Below are 19038 nucleotides of genomic sequence, written 5' to 3' on the forward strand. Positions count from 1 at the left end.
GCAACTGACGTGTCACATCCTGGGTGAATTTTCTGTTTTCGTGGCAAAAAGCCTTCGTCTCTGTTCAATTACGTTCCTTCATCGCTCTGTTTCTCAGTTCCATTCCGAATCTCGAACTTCAACTATTTAGATATAGAAACTAGAGAACAGCGTCATCAAATTGCAAGGTGTTTTACTCACTGTAGAGCGAAGTTGAGAATTGTGTTGCCATAAATATAAATAAATTAAATCTGTGTAGGTGAAGAGAATGGAATCGAGTCGAAGAGCGGTGGAATCGTACTGGCGGTGGCGCTTGATCGATTCAGCTACCTCCGATGAAGAGAAAGTCACACCTGTCTATAAACTTGACGAAATCTGCGAGCTCCTACGCTCTTCTCATCCTGGCATCGTCAAGGAGCTCTCAGAATTCATCCTTAAACGCCTCGACAATAAAAGCCCCGTCGTCAAACACAAGGTATGCATGCAGCTTTTTATTTATCATTGTTATTATTATTCCCTGGAATATGAATAAAAAATATATTGAAATCAGATTCCGATCATTGTGTTGGTTTGCATTTGACAGGCTTTGAGATTGATCAAGTATGCGGTTGGAAAGTGTGTAGAGTTTAGAAGGGAAATGCAGAGACATTCAGTGGCAATTCGGCAGATGTTACAGTACAAGGGTCAATTGGATCCTCTGAAAGGCGATGCACTCAACAAGGCTGTTAGAGACACTGCTCAAGAGGCTATCTCTGCTATTTTTTCTCCAGATGATAACATCAGCAAGCCACAGTCTTTGGCTTCTGCTTCCGCTGATCTCAATAGACGGATCGAAGGGTTTGGGAACACCAACTATCAAGCTCCTTCTCAGGATAAGAAATCGTTTCTCAGTGAGGTTGTGGATATTGGAAGTGCAACCATTAAGCAAGGACTCAGTGCCTTCACACAGGGCCATTCTTCGCTTATCAAGAATGAAGCTGCGAGTGGAACATACAAGGACAGATATGAACCCACTGCGTATGATAGTGGAATTACGTCGGCACTTTCGAAGAATCAAACTGGTGGCCCTTGGAATCAGGATGCAGGCGTAACTAGGATGGAAATGTCGAATGGGAAAACTGGTGCTGGTTATGCAGAGAGTAAGACACAAGAGGAGAGATTGCTCGAGACAGTTGCAAGTTCTGGAGGCGTGCGCCTGCAGCCCAGTCGAGATGCCATTCAAGTTTTCCTAAGAGAGGCTTCAAAGTTGGATGCCATGTCTTTATGTCATGCCCTTGAACAAAAGCTCCAATCCCCAATGTGGCAGGCATGTGTATTTTGTTGACATTTCTGTGAAAATTAGAATTCATACATGTTTTCGATATCAAGTCAATTACACAACTCTGCACTTGATATTTGCTGCATATTGATGTATGTGTCATCTCATCTCATTTTGACTTCTTTTGGGGACTACATTTTCAGGTTCGTGTCAAAGCTGTTTGTGTCCTAGAATCTATCCTTAGAAACAAAGATGATGATATTTTTTTACGTATGGCTATTTACTTTGCTGAGAACAAGGATCTGGTGTTGAGATGTTCGGATTCCCCCCAAGCCTCTTTAAGGGAAAAGGCAAACAAGGTACACAATTTCAACTTCTCATTAATTTCATTTTTTCTTATATCAAGTCATATTGTTCTTTTCTAAATTACTTTTAGTAGTTTTGACTTTAACCAGAGCTATTGAACCATGATTGGTTAAAACTGAAATACTGGTTATAGGCATATAAATAAATGCATGCCTAGGCCTAAATATATAAGATACAAAGCTTCCCCTCTTTATTTATTTTTCTCCTTGTTCCCACTTAATCGGATAACCTGCCTTTTATTTTATTTCCCATTTTTCTATTCACTCAATTATGTTTGTCATTTACACAGGTTTCATTTTTAAGATCTTAATTCTTTCTTATTTACCATCATGTCCCTCTGTCATCATCCCACTAAGAGCTGATATCCTATATAGAATATTAGAAGGAAGTCTAAATTGTGAGAAAAAACTTTGATAGCTGATGGCAGTTAGTAGTATGAAATTATAGATGCTGGTAAAATTTCAGTTATTTCTCAGAACGGTGCAAAATATTTTGCAGTTCTCTCTTTTTTTTGGGTAAAGTTACAGAAACAAAAGGAATCACCCTATACCAAATTGCTTAGAAAGAAGCTTTCAAATTTAAGAGCAACCTTTGGAGTGCAAGATTAATATTTTGTAATTAAATTTAGCTCTTGGCCATTTGATGGACAGGTTCTTGGTCTTTTAGGTGGAGGCCAACCAAACAGTTCCATTAATTCAGAGAAGGCTATGAAGATGGATAGTGCTGCTGTTGCTGAGTTTCCTGACTTGTTAGACACTGGTGATTTTAATGACTATCATGGAACAGGCGATGCTACAAAGAGAACAAATGACACAAATATAGCAAATTTGACACCATCCATACCTCCGGCTCTGGCTGATGATTTATTTGGAAATTTTAGTAACTCTGGAGTAGCTAGTAGCGAACGAAAAAATGATGATGACCCCTTTGCCGATGTGTCATTTCATTCTAATGAAAACAAAGAGCATAGCGATGTCTTTTCAAGGATGACTGTTGGAAATGATAAACTGGGTCATCATGTGAGTAATGACATTTTTGCCACTAATTCCAGGCACGGAAATAATGGAGAGTTTGTTGATCATTTATTGGCTGGCTTGTCTGTAGATGAAAATACATCCAGTGCAAAACAGAAAGCAACATCCCCTGCCATGCAATCTGATTATTTTTTTTCTGGTTTAAATAATCATGCTAGTCATCTGAGACCGGACAACGGTTTTGGTGGCATGTTGGGCTCTCAGGCAGTTGGCTTCAATGTAAATTCCGTATTTCCTTCTGGCCATCCATCTTATACTGCACAACCTGGCATTATGTTGAACCAACCATATTCTTCTCAGCCACTTAATTGTGGTGCCATGGGAAATCTCTTGGCTCAGCAGCAATTTCTGGCAACAGTGACTAATTTCCAAAACCTCAATATTGTCAACAGGCATGATGCCAGTTCTGCTAAAAATGCTGGAAGCAATGAAAGAACACCTCTACCGGACATATTCCAATCAAAATTTTCAGCGCAAACTCCTAGCTCAATGATCAGCAGTTCAAAGAAAGAAGAAACTAAAGCATTTGATTTTATCTCAGTAAGTCTTGAACTAAATTTATTAACCGAAAAATGATATACTTTAAGGATCTTAATGATCTGCAATGAATTTTTTTGCTTTGTAGAATACAAACTTGTTCGGTAAAGTTTAACTGCATGAAAGGAATTCAGTCATTTGAATGTGATTTATCGTAAGAAATTAGTCATTTCATTTGTTTTGTTGTACAAGCCCTTTTTTTATTTGGAATGGTAGAAGTCATAAGAAATTCATATTTGAACACCTTGAATACCGCCAGGATGAACAATTTAGCCGTCAGGTCATGGTTTCTGTTTTATGGAAACTATAGGTTGAGTTTGATATACTGGATTATTTCATAATAGGGTTGTTGCTCATATATTATTATCATTATTCCCTTTTATTTTCCTAAGATTTAATTTGATCTGTTTAGGACTGATTACTCATTTGGAGTAGTCAGACCAGTTTTCCTGCCCATAATTCTAGACTGGCATACATTATGAAAGCGCTAAATCCGCTCTGTACAATTTTCAGTTATCTAAAATCATGTTCATTTTTCCTCACATTTCAAGATATAGCTTTAAGAATACTTTACCTAGTTTTTGGTTGACGCACTTAATCATGTTATTTCGTGCTTGTAGGACCATCTTGCTACAGCAAATGATTCAAGGAGAGTGATTTGAAATTTCAATATCTTACTATTGTTGACAAAGATTTATGGTGCTTTACAACGCTGTGGTGGATTTCACACGAATAAATCAAACCGGTTCATAATTTCCGATGAAGAAAGTTGATTTTCTTTGGCATGATGGAGCATTGTCGATGTTTTTCTATTGCCCATGTCGTCAACAAAATATGAGCACAGTTATAGCAATTGGAAGAATATGAAATGGTTACTACCAGTTCCCAATATTTTGAACTCTTTTGCCGTTTTATTCATTTAGTTTTTTTTGTAAGTGTGAAAATGGTATTGTATTGAATGAAATGGTTCTCTTACATGTTACATTCCTTCTCCTTAATCCTATACTTATAGGATTAAGGGAGTGGTACACACCTCACACACACTCACATACAGCACACTCACAACTCACACCTAAATACAAATACAATGATTCTAACAGTAAGTAGTTGAGATTTTTTTATCTGTAGTACGAGCACTATCAGCAATACCATATGCATCCGGCGCAATGTCTTACTTTTCCTGCAGCAATGTTTGAGTTCTGTTTTTCCCTTTCTTTATAGTTTTTTCTCAATGGAAAATGATCCGTCCTGTCTCCTTAATGTCCAATGTAAATCTAGCACCCCTTAGAAACAAATTCCATGCTTTGTTCAATTGTTTGCTCGGATTCAGCTTGCTTGGAGTGTGTTGAAATCTTAATTTCTTTTACAGAACCAAAGGCTGTGCAGAGCAGAAAATGAAATTGTTAATGTGGATCACAACTCGAAGGTAAATTATTGACAGTGAAGGGCCCTCAATAGCCCAAGCCAAGTCCTTCCAAGATTTAATTCTTCACATCAAAATAGTTTTTAAGGATTTTGTTTAATCATTTTAATCTTTTATAAAGATTAGTCAGATGATTTTTTTTTATCTTTAAAAGGTTAGTTCGCTGACAAATTTGAAAGAAAAAAATGTCAGGATCTTATCAAAATTTTAAAGACTTTTCAGCAAACAAAAAATTTAAGGCAAAACAAATAATGTAAGTTTTCTTAGATTAGTTACTTGTTTCATAACCAAAGATAACAATGGCGGAAGAGTTGCATTTAAAGGCAGGATACCAACGCCACTCTTTTCTAATAATTTTAAACATTGCTTAATCAATTTTAATCCATTTGCTACAGTTTTTCTATTAAATATGTTGGATTAAGCACACTTTCGTTTTTCCGAGGCACCTTAAGTTATCGTGGTATACTATTTTGAGCTCCTTGACTCAGACAACCAACATTTCCCATGTTATTTGTCCTATTTTATTTCATTTTATTGTTGTTATTTTGAAGGTTTAAAATATTCATGAATATGTGAGATGAACAAGAATGATCTCTAACCACGACATCCAAATTCTTATATTGGAAGAAAAATATAAATACATCCAAGGTACAGTACCTGGATTAGTCAGTGGTTTCTTTTTACTTACTGAGATAAATGTTGGGGATGAAAAGAAGTTTATATATCTCCCATTGCTTTTCAACATTAAAGGGATTAAGTACTCAATAGCATAATAAAAGAAGAATTATAATAAAATCCCATTTTCAAGTGTCACATCTCAGGCAATTTGGATAAGGATAGGTTCTAAATAATCCATAGCAAGAGGTGCCCCTGTCCCTCTGGACGTTGGAAATTTGGAATCCTGGGACGGAAGGCGTGCTTTTGAATCATCAAAGCATCCTAGGATGGAGATATATGTTTCTTCTGTTAGTATCAATACGTCGGATGATTATGACATTATAGAATATTAGACTCCCTAAAAAGCCCTCGTGACCAAATTATTGAACCTCTTTTCGTACAAGGATGCTTAATTTTCTTACCAATTAACGTCACAAGGTCTTGTCCGAAACTATGAATAAAAAATAGCAGAAATTTGAAGAAAGGAAAAAAGAACGATGGCTAGTAGCGTCTGCAGCCACCACACCACCAATTGGTTGTGAATTTCTTTATACAAATGGAGAATGGAAATTGCACAAAGCAACAATTCGACCTCAACGGACACAAGAAACGTGCGATGTTGACACCATGAGACTTGGCCAGACATGTAACACTAAACTAAACGTATATTCAACAAAAATACGATGTCTGGGTGGGGCCAATGTACCCTGTAAAACCTTATACTTAACCCAATAAATCTTGTGCAAGAAAAGAAAAACTTTATGCATTTCTATTCTTTAACAGTGTTAGTTCTATTACTCATAAAGTCTTCTGTATTTTCTTCTTGTTTCCCATCGTACTAGTAAACCTAAACTTAACACATTATGCATTGTCACGATTCACGAAGTATATTATTGGTAGGTTAAGGGTCGCTTTATCGATAATCTATCCTTCACCACAACAAAGCCCACCCATATGCTCTGTTTCTTCCTCACTCCTTATCATTCACAACCTCTAATCTTCTCTCAAACATTCCCATTCTGATTACAATGATCGATACGCCGTGTCACAAAACTCCTGGCAGTAGCACCAACAACCCCTCCACTTCAAAACCCCATAAAACAGAGACTCCAAAACAGAGCAAGACCCAAAAACAGAGCAAGCTCAAGAGAAACAGAGACCCCACCAAGCATCCCGTCTACCACGGCGTTCGAATGCGCAATTGGGGCAAATGGGTGTCCGAAATTCGCGAGCCACGCAAGAAATCACGCATATGGCTCGGAACTTTTGCCACGCCTGAAATGGCGGCACGCGCGCACGATGTTGCAGCTCTGAGCATCAAGGGCCACACGGCCGTTCTCAATTTCCCTAACCTAGTAAATATGCTTCCCAGACCCGTGACGTGTGCCCCACGTGACATCCAAGTGGCCGCGGCGGAAGCCGCCGCGATGGTGGAGTTCGACCGCGAGTGTTCTGATGAGGCGGAGTCGTCTGAGCTAAGTGAGATTGTGGAACTGCCGAACATAGAAGAGAGCTTGGAATCGGTGGAGTCGAGAAGTGAGTTCGCGTTTATTGACTCAGTGGATAGTTGGTTGTACCCTCCAATGGCAGTGGGAAGCATTTGTGAGATGATGGTTGGTGAAGATGAGTGTGGATTCTTCCACTTTCAGACTGATCATCAAAAAACATGTTCCGTTCAGTTTCAACTCTTTTAATTGTTTCTCAGATTATCAAACATGTTCCACTTTTCTGTTATCTCATTCAAATCCCTGTTTGCATTTTTGCTTCTTCACTCGCTCTAATTCGTGGCTCTGTGTTTCACTTTTCCAAGAAGAATATTAATTTTTGAAAAATATTAATTAGTAAAACTTAGCGTGATAGAAAATATATTCTGAGTTTTTTTTATTTCAATTAAGTTCCAAAAAGTGTGTGTCAGTGTTTTTTAAGATTGTGTCGGTGTTTCTAGTTTTTTTTATTAAATTAATTTGTTTCTTATTCTAGAAAAAATTCAGAAGGAAAAATGCTTTTATGTTTTTTCGTAATTTTCTTAAATAGGTGGAAGAAATCATGAAATAAATACATTATATAAAAATATTGAAAAATATAAAATTAGTCCAAAATCATTAAAAAATATTCTCAGCTTTTCTTTTTTTAGTTTAAAGACTTTAGATTGGATCAATGTTGGATTGGATCGGATCCATTGGACTCTAGCCTTTTAACTTTCACATTCAAACACTCAAATTACTATGTTGTATAGCTTCTATATGGGATGAATACTTGATACTATTATACTCATTCTACCTATAATCATTTTACCGTTAAATCGGATTAATAATCAATCTGATTAAATTAATCCAAAATAAGTTGTATGTTTCATGTTATAGAAAATATTTTACTTTTTCAAGAACTTGAAACAAAATAAACAAATAAAACTTTCAATGTTATTATTTCATGCGAAGGGAATATCTTTTTATTATTGAAATTTTTTTTCCAATATTATTCAAAATTTTAGATAAAGTTAATTTAATATATATCTATATATTCAGTTTAATATATATATATATATATATATATATATATATATTCAGTTTATAAATCAGTTTTATGAAATTTAAAATTCACTTTGAAGAATGGAACTTCAGTGTTATTTTAGTAGAAAGAGATAAACTAAAATACAAATTAGGTTTCGTGTTGTTCATGGCAATTGATTTTGGTATAGAGAATACATGTCCATTGTCTCTTCTCACACAAGGTTGTCGGAAACCTTTTTAATTTAAATATTTGCATTAAATGTGTTTTTAATATATGTAAAGCTAATAAATACAGATTTTTATTTTTATTTCCATCTTAAATTTTTAAATATCTTTCTAATCTCTAATATTTTAAAATAGATAAAAAAAAATTCATCTTAATGAACTCACATAAAATAAGAGATATATATGGTTATATAATTCATTTTTTTTAACTTGTTTTATAATTTTTTATTAAATTCTAACATTGACGAGAAAAGTGATTATATGTTTATTTTCTGTATGAGTGAAAGATTGTGCATCTAGGGATTTAATAAAAAAATATGAAAAAATATATATTGATATGTTTAATAATACATGTTGTTGACAAATAATGAGTCTAAATTCTGGTGTGGTTTCATAATTCATTCATGGCATTTGAAGATTTATTTTCCGTTTGTCACATATTAATGAAATTGACGAAATAAACCTCCACAGTCTTTTAACACTAATATTTAAAGATTTGAAAAAATAATTATACTTTTTGGAAGACTAATTTATGTACCTTTTTAAACAATAAAAAACAATTATATCAAATTCTGTTGGAAGTTCTATATCGACTAGAAATAAGATCAATTCATAGTTTATAAGTGAGTGCAAACCTCACCCTACAAGCTCGTTTTGTGGAGTTGAGTTAGACTTAAAGTTCACTTCTAACATGGTATCAGAGTCATGGTTAGAGCCTATCATAATGATATTTGTTGTTTGTTGAACATATTGTTCCACTTACTATCGGGCTGCTATCGGACCACCCATTAAAAATATTTAATCCCACGCTATATACCTCGGCGTGAGGGGGTGTGTTGGAAGTTCTACATCGACTAGAAATAAGATCAATTCATAGTTTATAAGTGGGTGCAAACCTCACCTTACAAACCAACTTTGTGGAGTTGAGTTAAGCTTAAAGTCCACTTCTACCAAATTCAATTATTAAAAACCAATATAAGAATTTAGGTATGAAGTATGTAATCGAAACTATTGCTGGGCTTTTTTTGGAGTGAAAATTTAGCACAGTTGCAATTAATACTCTAAAAATTTTCCTTCTCTGTAATAGTTGATGAATCAGCATTTTGTGTGTAAATATGAATGGTTGAAGAATTAGGTATGAACGTGCGACTTTGTGATGAACCCATAAATGTTGCACAGTGGTTGGTGGTTGTTGGAGGTGTTTGATTAATTTGCAATGTTTTTCTGATTAATTAAGCCTGAAGAATTACTGGTACAATCAAACTTCAACTTCAACACAAAATACAGTTCAAATAAATAGATGGAAAGGAGAAAAAAGTACTTCTTCAATTGAAAAGATTACACACGGTTCCTTGTACATGAACCTAAGAAAGTTAATAAAACATGTTTCATGGGAGAAGTACGACATTTGAAAACAGTATATGAATAAGTGAAATTGATGAAAATATGTGGTTGTTGTGTAGTGATGAGTGAAGGGAGTGTTGAAATCTGTGTGGTGTGTCCATTGGGTTTGGAATTTGTACGAAAGTAGCCTAAATCAATTCGAACTTGGCAGTTCAGTTCAGTCGCTGTTTAAATCTTTGTTTCTTACCAAAAGAACATAACCTCGTACTACATAAGACATTGACGTTGTCTCTAATTCAAAAAAAATCTATGTTTAATTTTTTCATTTTTACTTTACCATATTTAAATTCATCCTTATATTAGACTATTGGAGATATAAAAAACACTTATTTATCTGTCTCTCTCCTTTTCAAATCCAGATTCTTCGAGAAAAAGAAAATAGAACTTGAGATTCCCACTCTTTTTCTTTTTCTTTGAGTTAACAAAACATTAAGTACGAAATATTTTTCTACCAATTTAAATCATATAATTAAGTTCACAATTATAAATTATGTTTAATTTGTGTTTTTTTAAGTAGGTTTTTTAGTATCAATATTTAAAAGGTAAAAAATTATAAATAATTAAAATGATACCTAAATAAAATTAAAAAAATTATAATATAAATTTAAATAAATAAAATATAAATTATATTTTAATTTTAATTTAATTTAATTTAATTTAATAAAATATAAAAAAAATTATTTTTATGAATAATTAATGCATACATATATAATACAAGTAGCATAATATCCTTACATCTCCCTCATTTATAAGGAAATATTAAATTAATTTTATTCATAAATACAAATATTTTTATCACTTTTAAAAGTTAATTATTACTTTACGAGCATGAGTCCAATATTTCTTAAAGTAATAAATATATAATTAAAATATTTTTTATCATCAGTATATATGGTTAAATGGTCAAGATTATAAATCTTCTAATTCTGTTATCATTAGTGTGTACAGTTAAATGATCAAGCTAACTAAGTTATCTAAAAAAAAGCCAACTAGCAAACTGATAATAGTGTATAACAATGAAAACGCTAAATTTACCCGCATCGTGTCTATTGTTAAAAAACAGTGAGGTTCTAATTATTTTAAAAGATTTGTAACAAATCAATTTAAAAAAAAAATTGTCAAATCATATTTAAAAATGATTTATAATAAATAAATAAATTAAATTAAACTTGATTTTTATAAGAAATATCATACCTAACTTTCAAATGCTAATAAAAGTGTAGCATTTGTTTGAAAAAACTGATCATATGATAAAATATATGCCAACATGTTATATTGAGTTTTTCATATATTCCAGCTTATTTTGAGCAGCTAAAATGGAGTTAGAGTAGCATAATAAAATTTATAGACTATTTTTCTTGGTCAGTCGTCACATATAAAATTTTTTAGAAAGAAGTTTGAATATGATTATAACCTTTTAATTTTGAGTGAGTCCCTCATAAAAATTAATATACTAATATTGTATCAATTGTCCAGCGATCCTTCATAGTCATTTGTACGATCGACTGGCAGATTCAAGGCAGAACGAATCTAATCACGTGTTAGCGCTATTTCAATGTCTCCATATTTCATATTTATTTATCTAAACTTATTAATGTCTCAATACCATATAATATTCATTTTCTTTTAATTCTTATTAATTTTTGTTAGATGATTATGAATTGAATTTCTTAAAATTTAGTTTAAATTTAATAAAAAAATATTGGATATAAAATCCAATTTCATTTTAATTAAATTATATTAATTTTAGTTTTGTTAATTTAATTTAATTTAATTCATCTTATTTAATATTTGATTTTACATGATCCAATTCAGTTTAGCATGATCACGTAAAATTGATATACGGGTTATACACATACTAACTTGAATTGGAATGATTTAATCTAATTTTTTTTATCTCATAATTTTTCTTGATCTCATCTAAATTTAACTCAATTTAAATTTTTTAAATTCGATTCTATTTGAATTTGAACTAACTTAATTTAAATGAAGTGCCAATGAACTTATTTCAACATTTTTCTATATCGGCTCAATTTTGCTAACTCAAATCCGACTATACATCATGATCGTTTGGACCAACTTAACATTTATTAAAATTAGAATAACATAGATAAATTTTATATTTTTAAAATTCAATAAATATATTAAACTTAAGATCTAAAATAATAAATTTAAATTTGATATAAATCCGTTTAAATGAATTTAAGAGAACATAGACTTTGCTACCCTTAATTTATTTCTTCATATATAAAATATTATAACTGAATAAAACAATTATATAGTTTCTCTTAATTAATAAAATATAAACCTAAAAAACACAAAACACTACACGCCCAGTGGGACTCGAACCCACAATCGCTTGATTAGAAGTCAAGCGCCTTATCCATTAGGCCATGGGCGCTTAGCTGGTGTATGAACACAACATACAAACTTAATAACTTTATAAAAATAGATACAAAAGTATACAATCATTAATGTGACTGATAACAGGTAGAATTCACAGGCTTAATATCCTGTTTTGTTCCCAGTTTCGCTCGAAAATGTTAAATTAGTCTATCCTTTAAAAAGTGTGTCAATTACGTCCTTACTTAATAAAATTTATATCAATGAAATCTCTTCCGTTAAATCCGTACAAACGGAAATAGGATATTAAACCTAACTTTAAAAAGTTAGTTTTCAACCAGACCTTCAAATCCTATAAATATAAAATTCACAAAAACTGAGAGGTGCATGGAATCAAATTCACGAAGCTTTAGATAATTTACATCTGTTTATGTATTATAAAATCGATTTATCTTAAATAACGTGAGATTTTTACAAAAAATACTTTAAAATTGAGTTCTTTACCCTACAAAAATAATATTTTCATTGATATATATTTTAGATTCTTTTTGTGAAAAAGATTTAAAACATGAGATCTTCATATGTGATAGTTTGAAGTAAAAGCAATAAAGAAGGTTTTCTCTAAAATATATTCTAAGCACTACAATGGTGAAACAGGTGAGATAATCTCACTAAGCAATTAAAAAATATGAAACTAGAACTCTATTATTAAAAATCTCAAATCGATTAAAAATATGATTAATTTATAGTTTATAAGATAATGCAAATCTCACTTTACAAGTCTATTATTTTGTTAAACATAAAGCTAAAAATTTATCATTGGAAAATAGCAAAGGTGAAATGTTAGATACATGTATACAGAATATAACATTAAGGAATTGGTTTCTTATCATACATAACTATAAAATTAATGCAATGGATTTTTCACGTTTAGATTGCATAGTCCGCTGAACAAGAAAAAGATAAAGATACCCCACTGTGAGTAATTTCACCCAAAAGGTAGCATAAATTAAACTTTCTAAAAAATAACCAATATTTGTTTTTTCAGTACACCATATTGATTTAACTCATGTAGTTAGTCAAGATTAATCATAATATAAACAAAAAAAAGTATATGCTATGATCACATCGTACTGTTTTTTTATTTGCCTAGTAGTTATAAATTAATGAAAAAGATAGTAATGTATATATATATATATATATATATATATATATATATATATATATATATATATATATATATATATATATATATATATATATATATATATATATATATATATATATATATATATATATATATATATATATATATATATATATATATATATATATATATATATATATATATATATATATAAGGGTTTGCTAACGCACAAATGTCTATTTTTTATTTGGTACATTTTAGCAATGTGTATCGGGTTTTAGTAGACAAAAATATACTTATATATCATGGATTCTAATTCCTACTGTAGTCCCAATTGAAAAATCAGAAACATTTTCCGTTAAACAATTTGTCTTTGTAAAGACATATTCACCTTCACGCAAAGGTTCATTAAAGATCTCTTCAATTTCACCATCTTCACTAACCTCTTTAATTTCATCATCTACATATGTTGAATCATCATCTCTAAAAAAAACCCTTCAGGCCAATTATCAATTCCTTCAGATATCATTATGGTTGTGAAAATTAGATAAAATTATATACGGCAAAAATTTAAAATGAAAACTCATTATAAAATCATTTTTTATAAGAAATTGTTTAACAACGAGTGTAAATTATAAAATGAAAACTCATTAAAAAATCATTTTTTTGTAAAATTGTTTAATAGTCAGTGTTTCTGATTTTTTTCAGAGAAATGAGGGAGGTGAGCAAGGGTTTGGGGTTTCTTTTTTTTTTAATTTTAAAAATAAAAATTATTAAAATACCCTTAAGCTTAAAACTTAGAATCCATGGCATACGCGTTAACAAACCCATATATATATATATATATATATATATATATATATATATATATATATATATATATATATATATATATATATATATATATATATTTATTTATTTATTTATTTATCAATATAAATCTTCCAATATAAAACTAATAATATAAATAATATCAATCCAGTAAAAATTCTCACAAATAGATTGTGAAGACTCTAAGTGCATTTATTTCAAACTTCCCCAAATTAAATTAATTTATGAAGACTACAAATTTCTATAAATTGAAAAAATAAAATTCATTAAATAACAATATTTTCTATTCATTAAGTATTTAAGGATAATTTTTGCAAAATATATAATACAAATGTAAAATAGTATTTAACACATTTATTTTGTAAGAATATCATATTTTTGTATTTAGATTCTCACTTATTCTAATGTGTTTTCTCTGTGGTATTTTGTACATATTTAACATAGAGTAAGAAAGAAAAACAAAAATATATTTTAAAAAAATTATATTAGACTTTGGTTATAATTAAAATTGGAACATAGAGTAGTAGTGAGCTTTGGTTACGATGATAACTGAAACCTAATATCCTTTAATAAAAAAATACATTTAAAAAAAATTCTACATTCAATTTTAGCTAGAATCATAATCAAAACATAAAATAATATTTTGCTTTGATTATGTTGATAGTTGAAGCCTACTACCTTTTTCATTTAAAAATATTTTTAATTTTTTATTTCAGTCAAATAAATCTGAAGCTTAATATCTTTTTGATTTAAAATATTATTTATTATTTATTTATGGTTTCATGTTTTGATGTTTTGATTATGAAGAAACATAAACATAAAAATAAAAATAATCTTTATATTTTGGTTAATAATCAAAACCAAAAAATCATCATTTTTCTATTTCACTTTAATATGTTTTGGTTATAAAATCAAAACTCAATATCCAAAATAACAAACAACAAAACTTTTTCCTAAATTTTTATATTTACATGTTCTTATAATATCAAAACTCAATATTCAAAATTACTAGTAACAAAACTTTTTCCTAAACTTTTAGATATTTACATAAACTAAACCGACCTATATTAACAAACTCATTTATAAATATTTCTTATGAAAATAAAATATATCAACGAATGAAGACATTTACATAATATTAAGATAAGTATTTTTCTAACTTGTATCATCACATTGTATACAATTATTATCCATAAAAAAGAAAGCAAAAAAGAGTTATTGATTTTTTAAATCCTTCAATAAAACTAGAAACAAAATAAAAAATTTAATTACACGCCCAGTGGGACTCGAACCCACAATCGTTTGATTAGAAGTCAAACGCCTTATCCATTAGGCCATGGGCGCCATTTAGAAAATAGGACTTTTTTTACCTAATATAACGAAAATAAAATGTCTTTAAATTTTAGATAAGAAAAAAGAATACTCAATTATGCTAATAACTAAAAAAAAAAAATTAAAATTACAAAGTACTGAACTTTTCATAAAAACCAAATGAGCTTTTCCACTATATAAAATTTCCAATTTAAAAAGCACGTTCAATAAATTAATCAAAAGAGAATTAAACACAAAAAAAAAAACACTCATCTTCACAACTAATATTATTAATATTTGAATCCTAACATGTTAACAATTTTTTACAAGAAAACATGCATGCCACTTTATTGGTCTGTTTGAATTTAATTTTAGAAAAATATTTAAAACAGACCAATCAAATGCATGGTCAAAAAGTTGTAAAACAAACTGTTTCCTTAATATTTAGTTGAAGTTAACTTTGTTTTAGCTCATTAGCATTATTTTTTAACATTGCGATTGTGCAAGACGTTTAACCTAAAGTTAAAATATGATATTTTTATACTTATAATATAATCACATATAAATATTAGTCTTAATTATTTACATATGATTAAATGTTATAACAAATTATTATTTGTTTTGACGTTCCAACTTGACCTCAAAAAAAGCAACGAAAACATTAGTGGTGTGTTTTGTCATCTATTAGTTTGTACGAGGAGTTGGTGAAGTAGGTAGGGCATTCATCCTTCATTGTCGACTGGGTTGAAAGATAGTTAGATAATTAGCTTCATCATCTTATCCATGTGAGGACTGAGGAAGAGCCTTCATATAGAGACAGGGAGAACAGCACGACCCAGCATCACCTTCGCTTATGATATGGAACACAAAGTCTGTGTCACTGGGGCGTCGGGCTTTCTCGCTTCTTGGCTCATTAAGCGACTTCTTTCCTCTGGCTATCATGTCATTGGAACAGTCAGAGATTCAGGTTTCTCTCTCACCCTCTCTTCCGTCGGAAAAATGCCTGTTCCATAAGTTTCTCATCTAACTACGCAGGGAAGCAGAAAAAATATGAATACCTATGGAGTCTAGAAGGAGCAACTGAGAGACTCCAACTAGTCCAAGCTGATTTGATGGAGGAAGGAAGCTTCGACAACGCAATCATCGGATGCAAAGGTGTCTTCCATGTCGCTTCTCCTGTACTCAGCATTATAACTGATCCTAAGGTATATCTCACACACATCGTACATGGTACCAAAAAAAAAATGGTTTTTAACTGTTTGCTAGTATAATGGTCCGTAAACGTGAAGTATTTTAACTTGGTTGTCAAAAAAATAGACTCAGATCTTGGAACCAGCAGTAAAAGGCACTCTTAACGTGTTGCGCTCTTGTCGGAAGAACGCAGCTCTTGGTCGTGTTGTATTAACCTCGTCATCTTCGACTCTTAGGGTACGAGATGATTTTGATCCAAACATACCACTAGATGAATCATCCTGGAGCTCCTTGGAGTACTGCGAGAAACTCCAGGTAATAAGAATTTATGCTTTTGGCATCTAATGAAAACGTGGGTGGATTCTAATTTGTAGCATGTGTATATGTTGAAGGCATGGTATGCGATGTCGAAGATCGAGGCAGAAAGAGCAGCATGGGAATTCTGCAGAGAGAATGGGATAGATTTGGTGACAGTTCTACCATCATTCATCATTGGACCCTGTTTGCCACCAAATTTATGTTCTACTGCATCTGATGTGCTGGGCTTGCTCAAAGGTACAGGCTTTGCCCTTAAGGTTGGTACATTTTCAATAATGATTGATTATTGTAATTGATTTAACAGGGGAAACGAAGAGATTTCAAGTGCTTGGAAGAATGGGATATGTTCATATAGATGATGTTGCCCTTTGCCAAATCCTTGTTTATGAAGATGCAGGCTCCCATGGTAGATACCTTTGCAGCTCTGTAGTGATGAACGAAGATGAATTAGCTGCATTGCTAGCCAACCGTTATCCTACTCTCTCCATCTCCCGGTTCGTCAATCAAATAATATATCTTTAAAGTTAAATATGTTTTTTATCTTTAAATTATATGTTTTTAAAGTGTGTTTTGTTTTTAAATTAAACTTATGTATAATTTATTAAAGTATGTAAAACATGTATAAAGTATTTTTTATATAACAAACAGAGTTTCATAAGAAATTATAATTTATCTTTCGCGTGTTGTTTGATGGTAAAATATTTTATCCAGAAAAAAAAAAAATATATATATATATATATATATATATTAAAATACATACAAATTTAGTTTAAAAAAAACAAATTTTAAAAATACTTTGAGAAAAAAATTAATTACATTAAATAATTATCATTATATATCACTCAACTTATAAAACTTTAATCATTATCTAGTAACTTGTTCATGTTTTCTTAGAGATATAGAATAAGAAAAGTATATACGAAAATAATATTTCAAAATTTGAAATAGACACTAGAACATTTTATTATTATGTCCAACATTTTATAGAAAATAAAATAGCAGTGATAAGTAAATTAAATATTGTCTTTTGTGATTTTCAGGTTCGAGAAAGTAGATAGACCACATTACGAACTCAACACTCAAAAGCTGAAGAGTCTAGGATTTAAATTTAAGAGCATTGAAGAAATGTTTGATGATTGCATTGCATCTCTTGTTAAGCAAGGTCATCTCACAATTCCTAAATGCCAAGATAACATTTGATGAACTTCGCTGTTAGTTTGAGACTGTGATATGAAGCTGAACCAATAACATTATTTAAGTTTATAGTGTATGTCATATAAGAGATCTATATGCATTGTGATGCTTATATATATATTTTTTTTAATTTTCAAATGTTAGTGTTAATAGTATAAAAATATTAAATAAAAAATTATAGAAATGATTATTCAAATTCACATAGGAAAAAACGTATCAATCTAACTATTAAGAATAATATTCTAATAACTGTTACGAACATCATTTTTTACTACTACATTGTATCGAACACTTTATCATACAACCCGACATTAACAAATTAACAAACACACAAATAAGAGATATAAATCAACAAATTTCATTTGACTTTGAGAATAGTTTTTCACCATATCAATGTTATCATACCATTGTTTTTATCAAATCAGGATGAAAATTTTAGGTTTTGAAAAATAAGAGATATATGTTATATTTATTTATTACTTAAATTTAAGATATTAATATTGAGATATTGTAATATTTAATATTCTGATATTTTATTTTATATATAAAATACATGAATAAAATTAGATGACAAACTTCTGAAAATAACATTTCTTATATTTTCAAATAGTCTTGATTCTTCTTTGGACAAATAATATGGAAAAGCAAATTTCTTACAAAGTCATTATTTTACTCTTAGACGGTATGAGAAGTAACATTCTTGATCTGTTGCTTGGAAATTTTATCACAGTCCAAATTAAAATACAAAAGAAAAAAATAAAGACAAAGAAGACAAATGTGAAATTATTTTTTCTTTGCAAATGTTTCACGAATGATTCTCACGAGAATTATGACCTTAATGTTGGTTCATTCAAATGTGAGTCTAAGTTTCACGTTAAGTAAAAAGTTGAATACTAGAAGAACAATAAATTTATTGTTTTAAGATTTTGGGTTATGTTAGTTAGGTTGTCTTCATATTTATTGGTATTGTGTATCTATGATAAGATTTGAGAGATAAAGATGAAAGAAGATTGTGTGATTGAAAGTACTTTAATTTATATTGGCAAAATTGTTTTCAAAATAAAAAACTATAACAAATCAAATATTTTTGAAGTGTCATTAATTTTTTATATTTTATGTGTTCCTTAAATTAATTAAAATTTGATGAGAGTTGTTTAACTTGTAGAAAAAGGTTATAAAGTGTATTTTGAAACACCAATTTTGTATGATAATATATACTAACAAACTAAAAAATCTCAAAGTTCATATGAAAAAAAAGAGTTTTGCTTTATATTTGATGGAATAGGAGTTTACTATAAATGAAAAAATTA

General features: G+C 30.1%; 3 protein-coding genes and 2 non-coding genes across 6 annotated transcripts; 3 read left to right on the top strand and 2 right to left on the bottom strand.

Annotated features, from left to right (window-relative positions):
* The first annotated feature begins 34 nt into the window (after nucleotides 1-34).
* LOC108334017 (protein MODIFIED TRANSPORT TO THE VACUOLE 1) lies at nucleotides 35-4655 on the top strand. 2 transcript variants are annotated; one of them, XM_052871019.1, is made up of 6 exons: nucleotides 35-167; nucleotides 239-454; nucleotides 563-1285; nucleotides 1441-1596; nucleotides 2254-3177; nucleotides 3795-4151. In XM_052871019.1, the coding sequence occupies exons 2-6, from the start codon at nucleotides 248-250 to the stop codon at nucleotides 3834-3836; spliced, it is 2052 nt and encodes a 683-aa protein (XP_052726979.1). In that variant the 5' UTR covers nucleotides 35-167; nucleotides 239-247; the 3' UTR covers nucleotides 3837-4151. The 2 variants fall into 2 exon arrangements, 1 of the variants encoding a protein (XP_052726979.1); XR_008246191.1 differs by adding an exon at nucleotides 4544-4655 and having other exon boundaries at nucleotides 62-454; nucleotides 3795-4045.
* Nucleotides 4656-6113: 1458 nt separating this feature from the next.
* Nucleotides 6114-7019, top strand: LOC108333672 (dehydration-responsive element-binding protein 3). The gene has a single exon (XM_017569148.2). It carries the CDS (start codon nucleotides 6283-6285, stop codon nucleotides 6946-6948), a length of 666 nt encoding a protein of 221 aa, XP_017424637.1. The 5' UTR covers nucleotides 6114-6282; the 3' UTR covers nucleotides 6949-7019.
* Nucleotides 7020-11721: 4702 nt separating this feature from the next.
* Nucleotides 11722-11794, bottom strand: TRNAR-UCU (transfer RNA arginine (anticodon UCU)). Its single transcript has one exon. It is a non-coding gene; the product is annotated as a tRNA-Arg (tRNA).
* Nucleotides 11795-14985: 3191 nt separating this feature from the next.
* TRNAR-UCU (transfer RNA arginine (anticodon UCU)) lies at nucleotides 14986-15058 on the bottom strand. Its single transcript has one exon. It is a non-coding gene; the product is annotated as a tRNA-Arg (tRNA).
* A 696-nt stretch (nucleotides 15059-15754) lies between these two features.
* LOC108333609 (tetraketide alpha-pyrone reductase 1) lies at nucleotides 15755-17828 on the top strand. Its single transcript, XM_017569078.1, has 6 exons — nucleotides 15755-15992; nucleotides 16061-16230; nucleotides 16343-16531; nucleotides 16609-16771; nucleotides 16839-17028; nucleotides 17575-17828. The coding sequence occupies exons 1-6, from the start codon at nucleotides 15884-15886 to the stop codon at nucleotides 17732-17734; spliced, it is 981 nt and encodes a 326-aa protein (XP_017424567.1). The 5' UTR covers nucleotides 15755-15883; the 3' UTR covers nucleotides 17735-17828.
* Nucleotides 17829-19038: the final 1210 nt, after the last annotated feature.

Source organism: Vigna angularis, chromosome 11, assembly GCF_016808095.1.
Source record: "Vigna angularis cultivar LongXiaoDou No.4 chromosome 11, ASM1680809v1, whole genome shotgun sequence".
NCBI lineage: Eukaryota > Viridiplantae > Streptophyta > Magnoliopsida > Fabales > Fabaceae > Vigna > Vigna angularis.

Excerpts from the sequence above, each read along its gene's own strand:
- LOC108333672 (XM_017569148.2), top strand. The coding sequence starts at position 6,283 with ATGATCGATACGCCGTGTCACAAAACTCCTGGCAGTAGCACCAACAAC.
- LOC108333609 (XM_017569078.1), top strand. The coding sequence starts at position 15,884 with ATGGAACACAAAGTCTGTGTCACTGGGGCGTCGGGCTTTCTCGCTTCT. Across the intron at positions 16,772-16,838 it reads TGTGCTGGGCTTGCTCAAAG|GGGAAACGAAGAGATTTCAA; the intron begins GTACAGGCTTTG and ends TTGATTTAACAG. Across the intron at positions 17,029-17,574 it reads CCTACTCTCTCCATCTCCCG|GTTCGAGAAAGTAGATAGAC; the intron begins GTTCGTCAATCA and ends TGTGATTTTCAG.
- LOC108334017 (XM_052871019.1), top strand. The coding sequence starts at position 248 with ATGGAATCGAGTCGAAGAGCGGTGGAATCGTACTGGCGGTGGCGCTTG. Across the intron at positions 455-562 it reads GCCCCGTCGTCAAACACAAG|GCTTTGAGATTGATCAAGTA; the intron begins GTATGCATGCAG and ends TGCATTTGACAG. Across the intron at positions 1,286-1,440 it reads TCCAATCCCCAATGTGGCAG|GTTCGTGTCAAAGCTGTTTG; the intron begins GCATGTGTATTT and ends CTACATTTTCAG.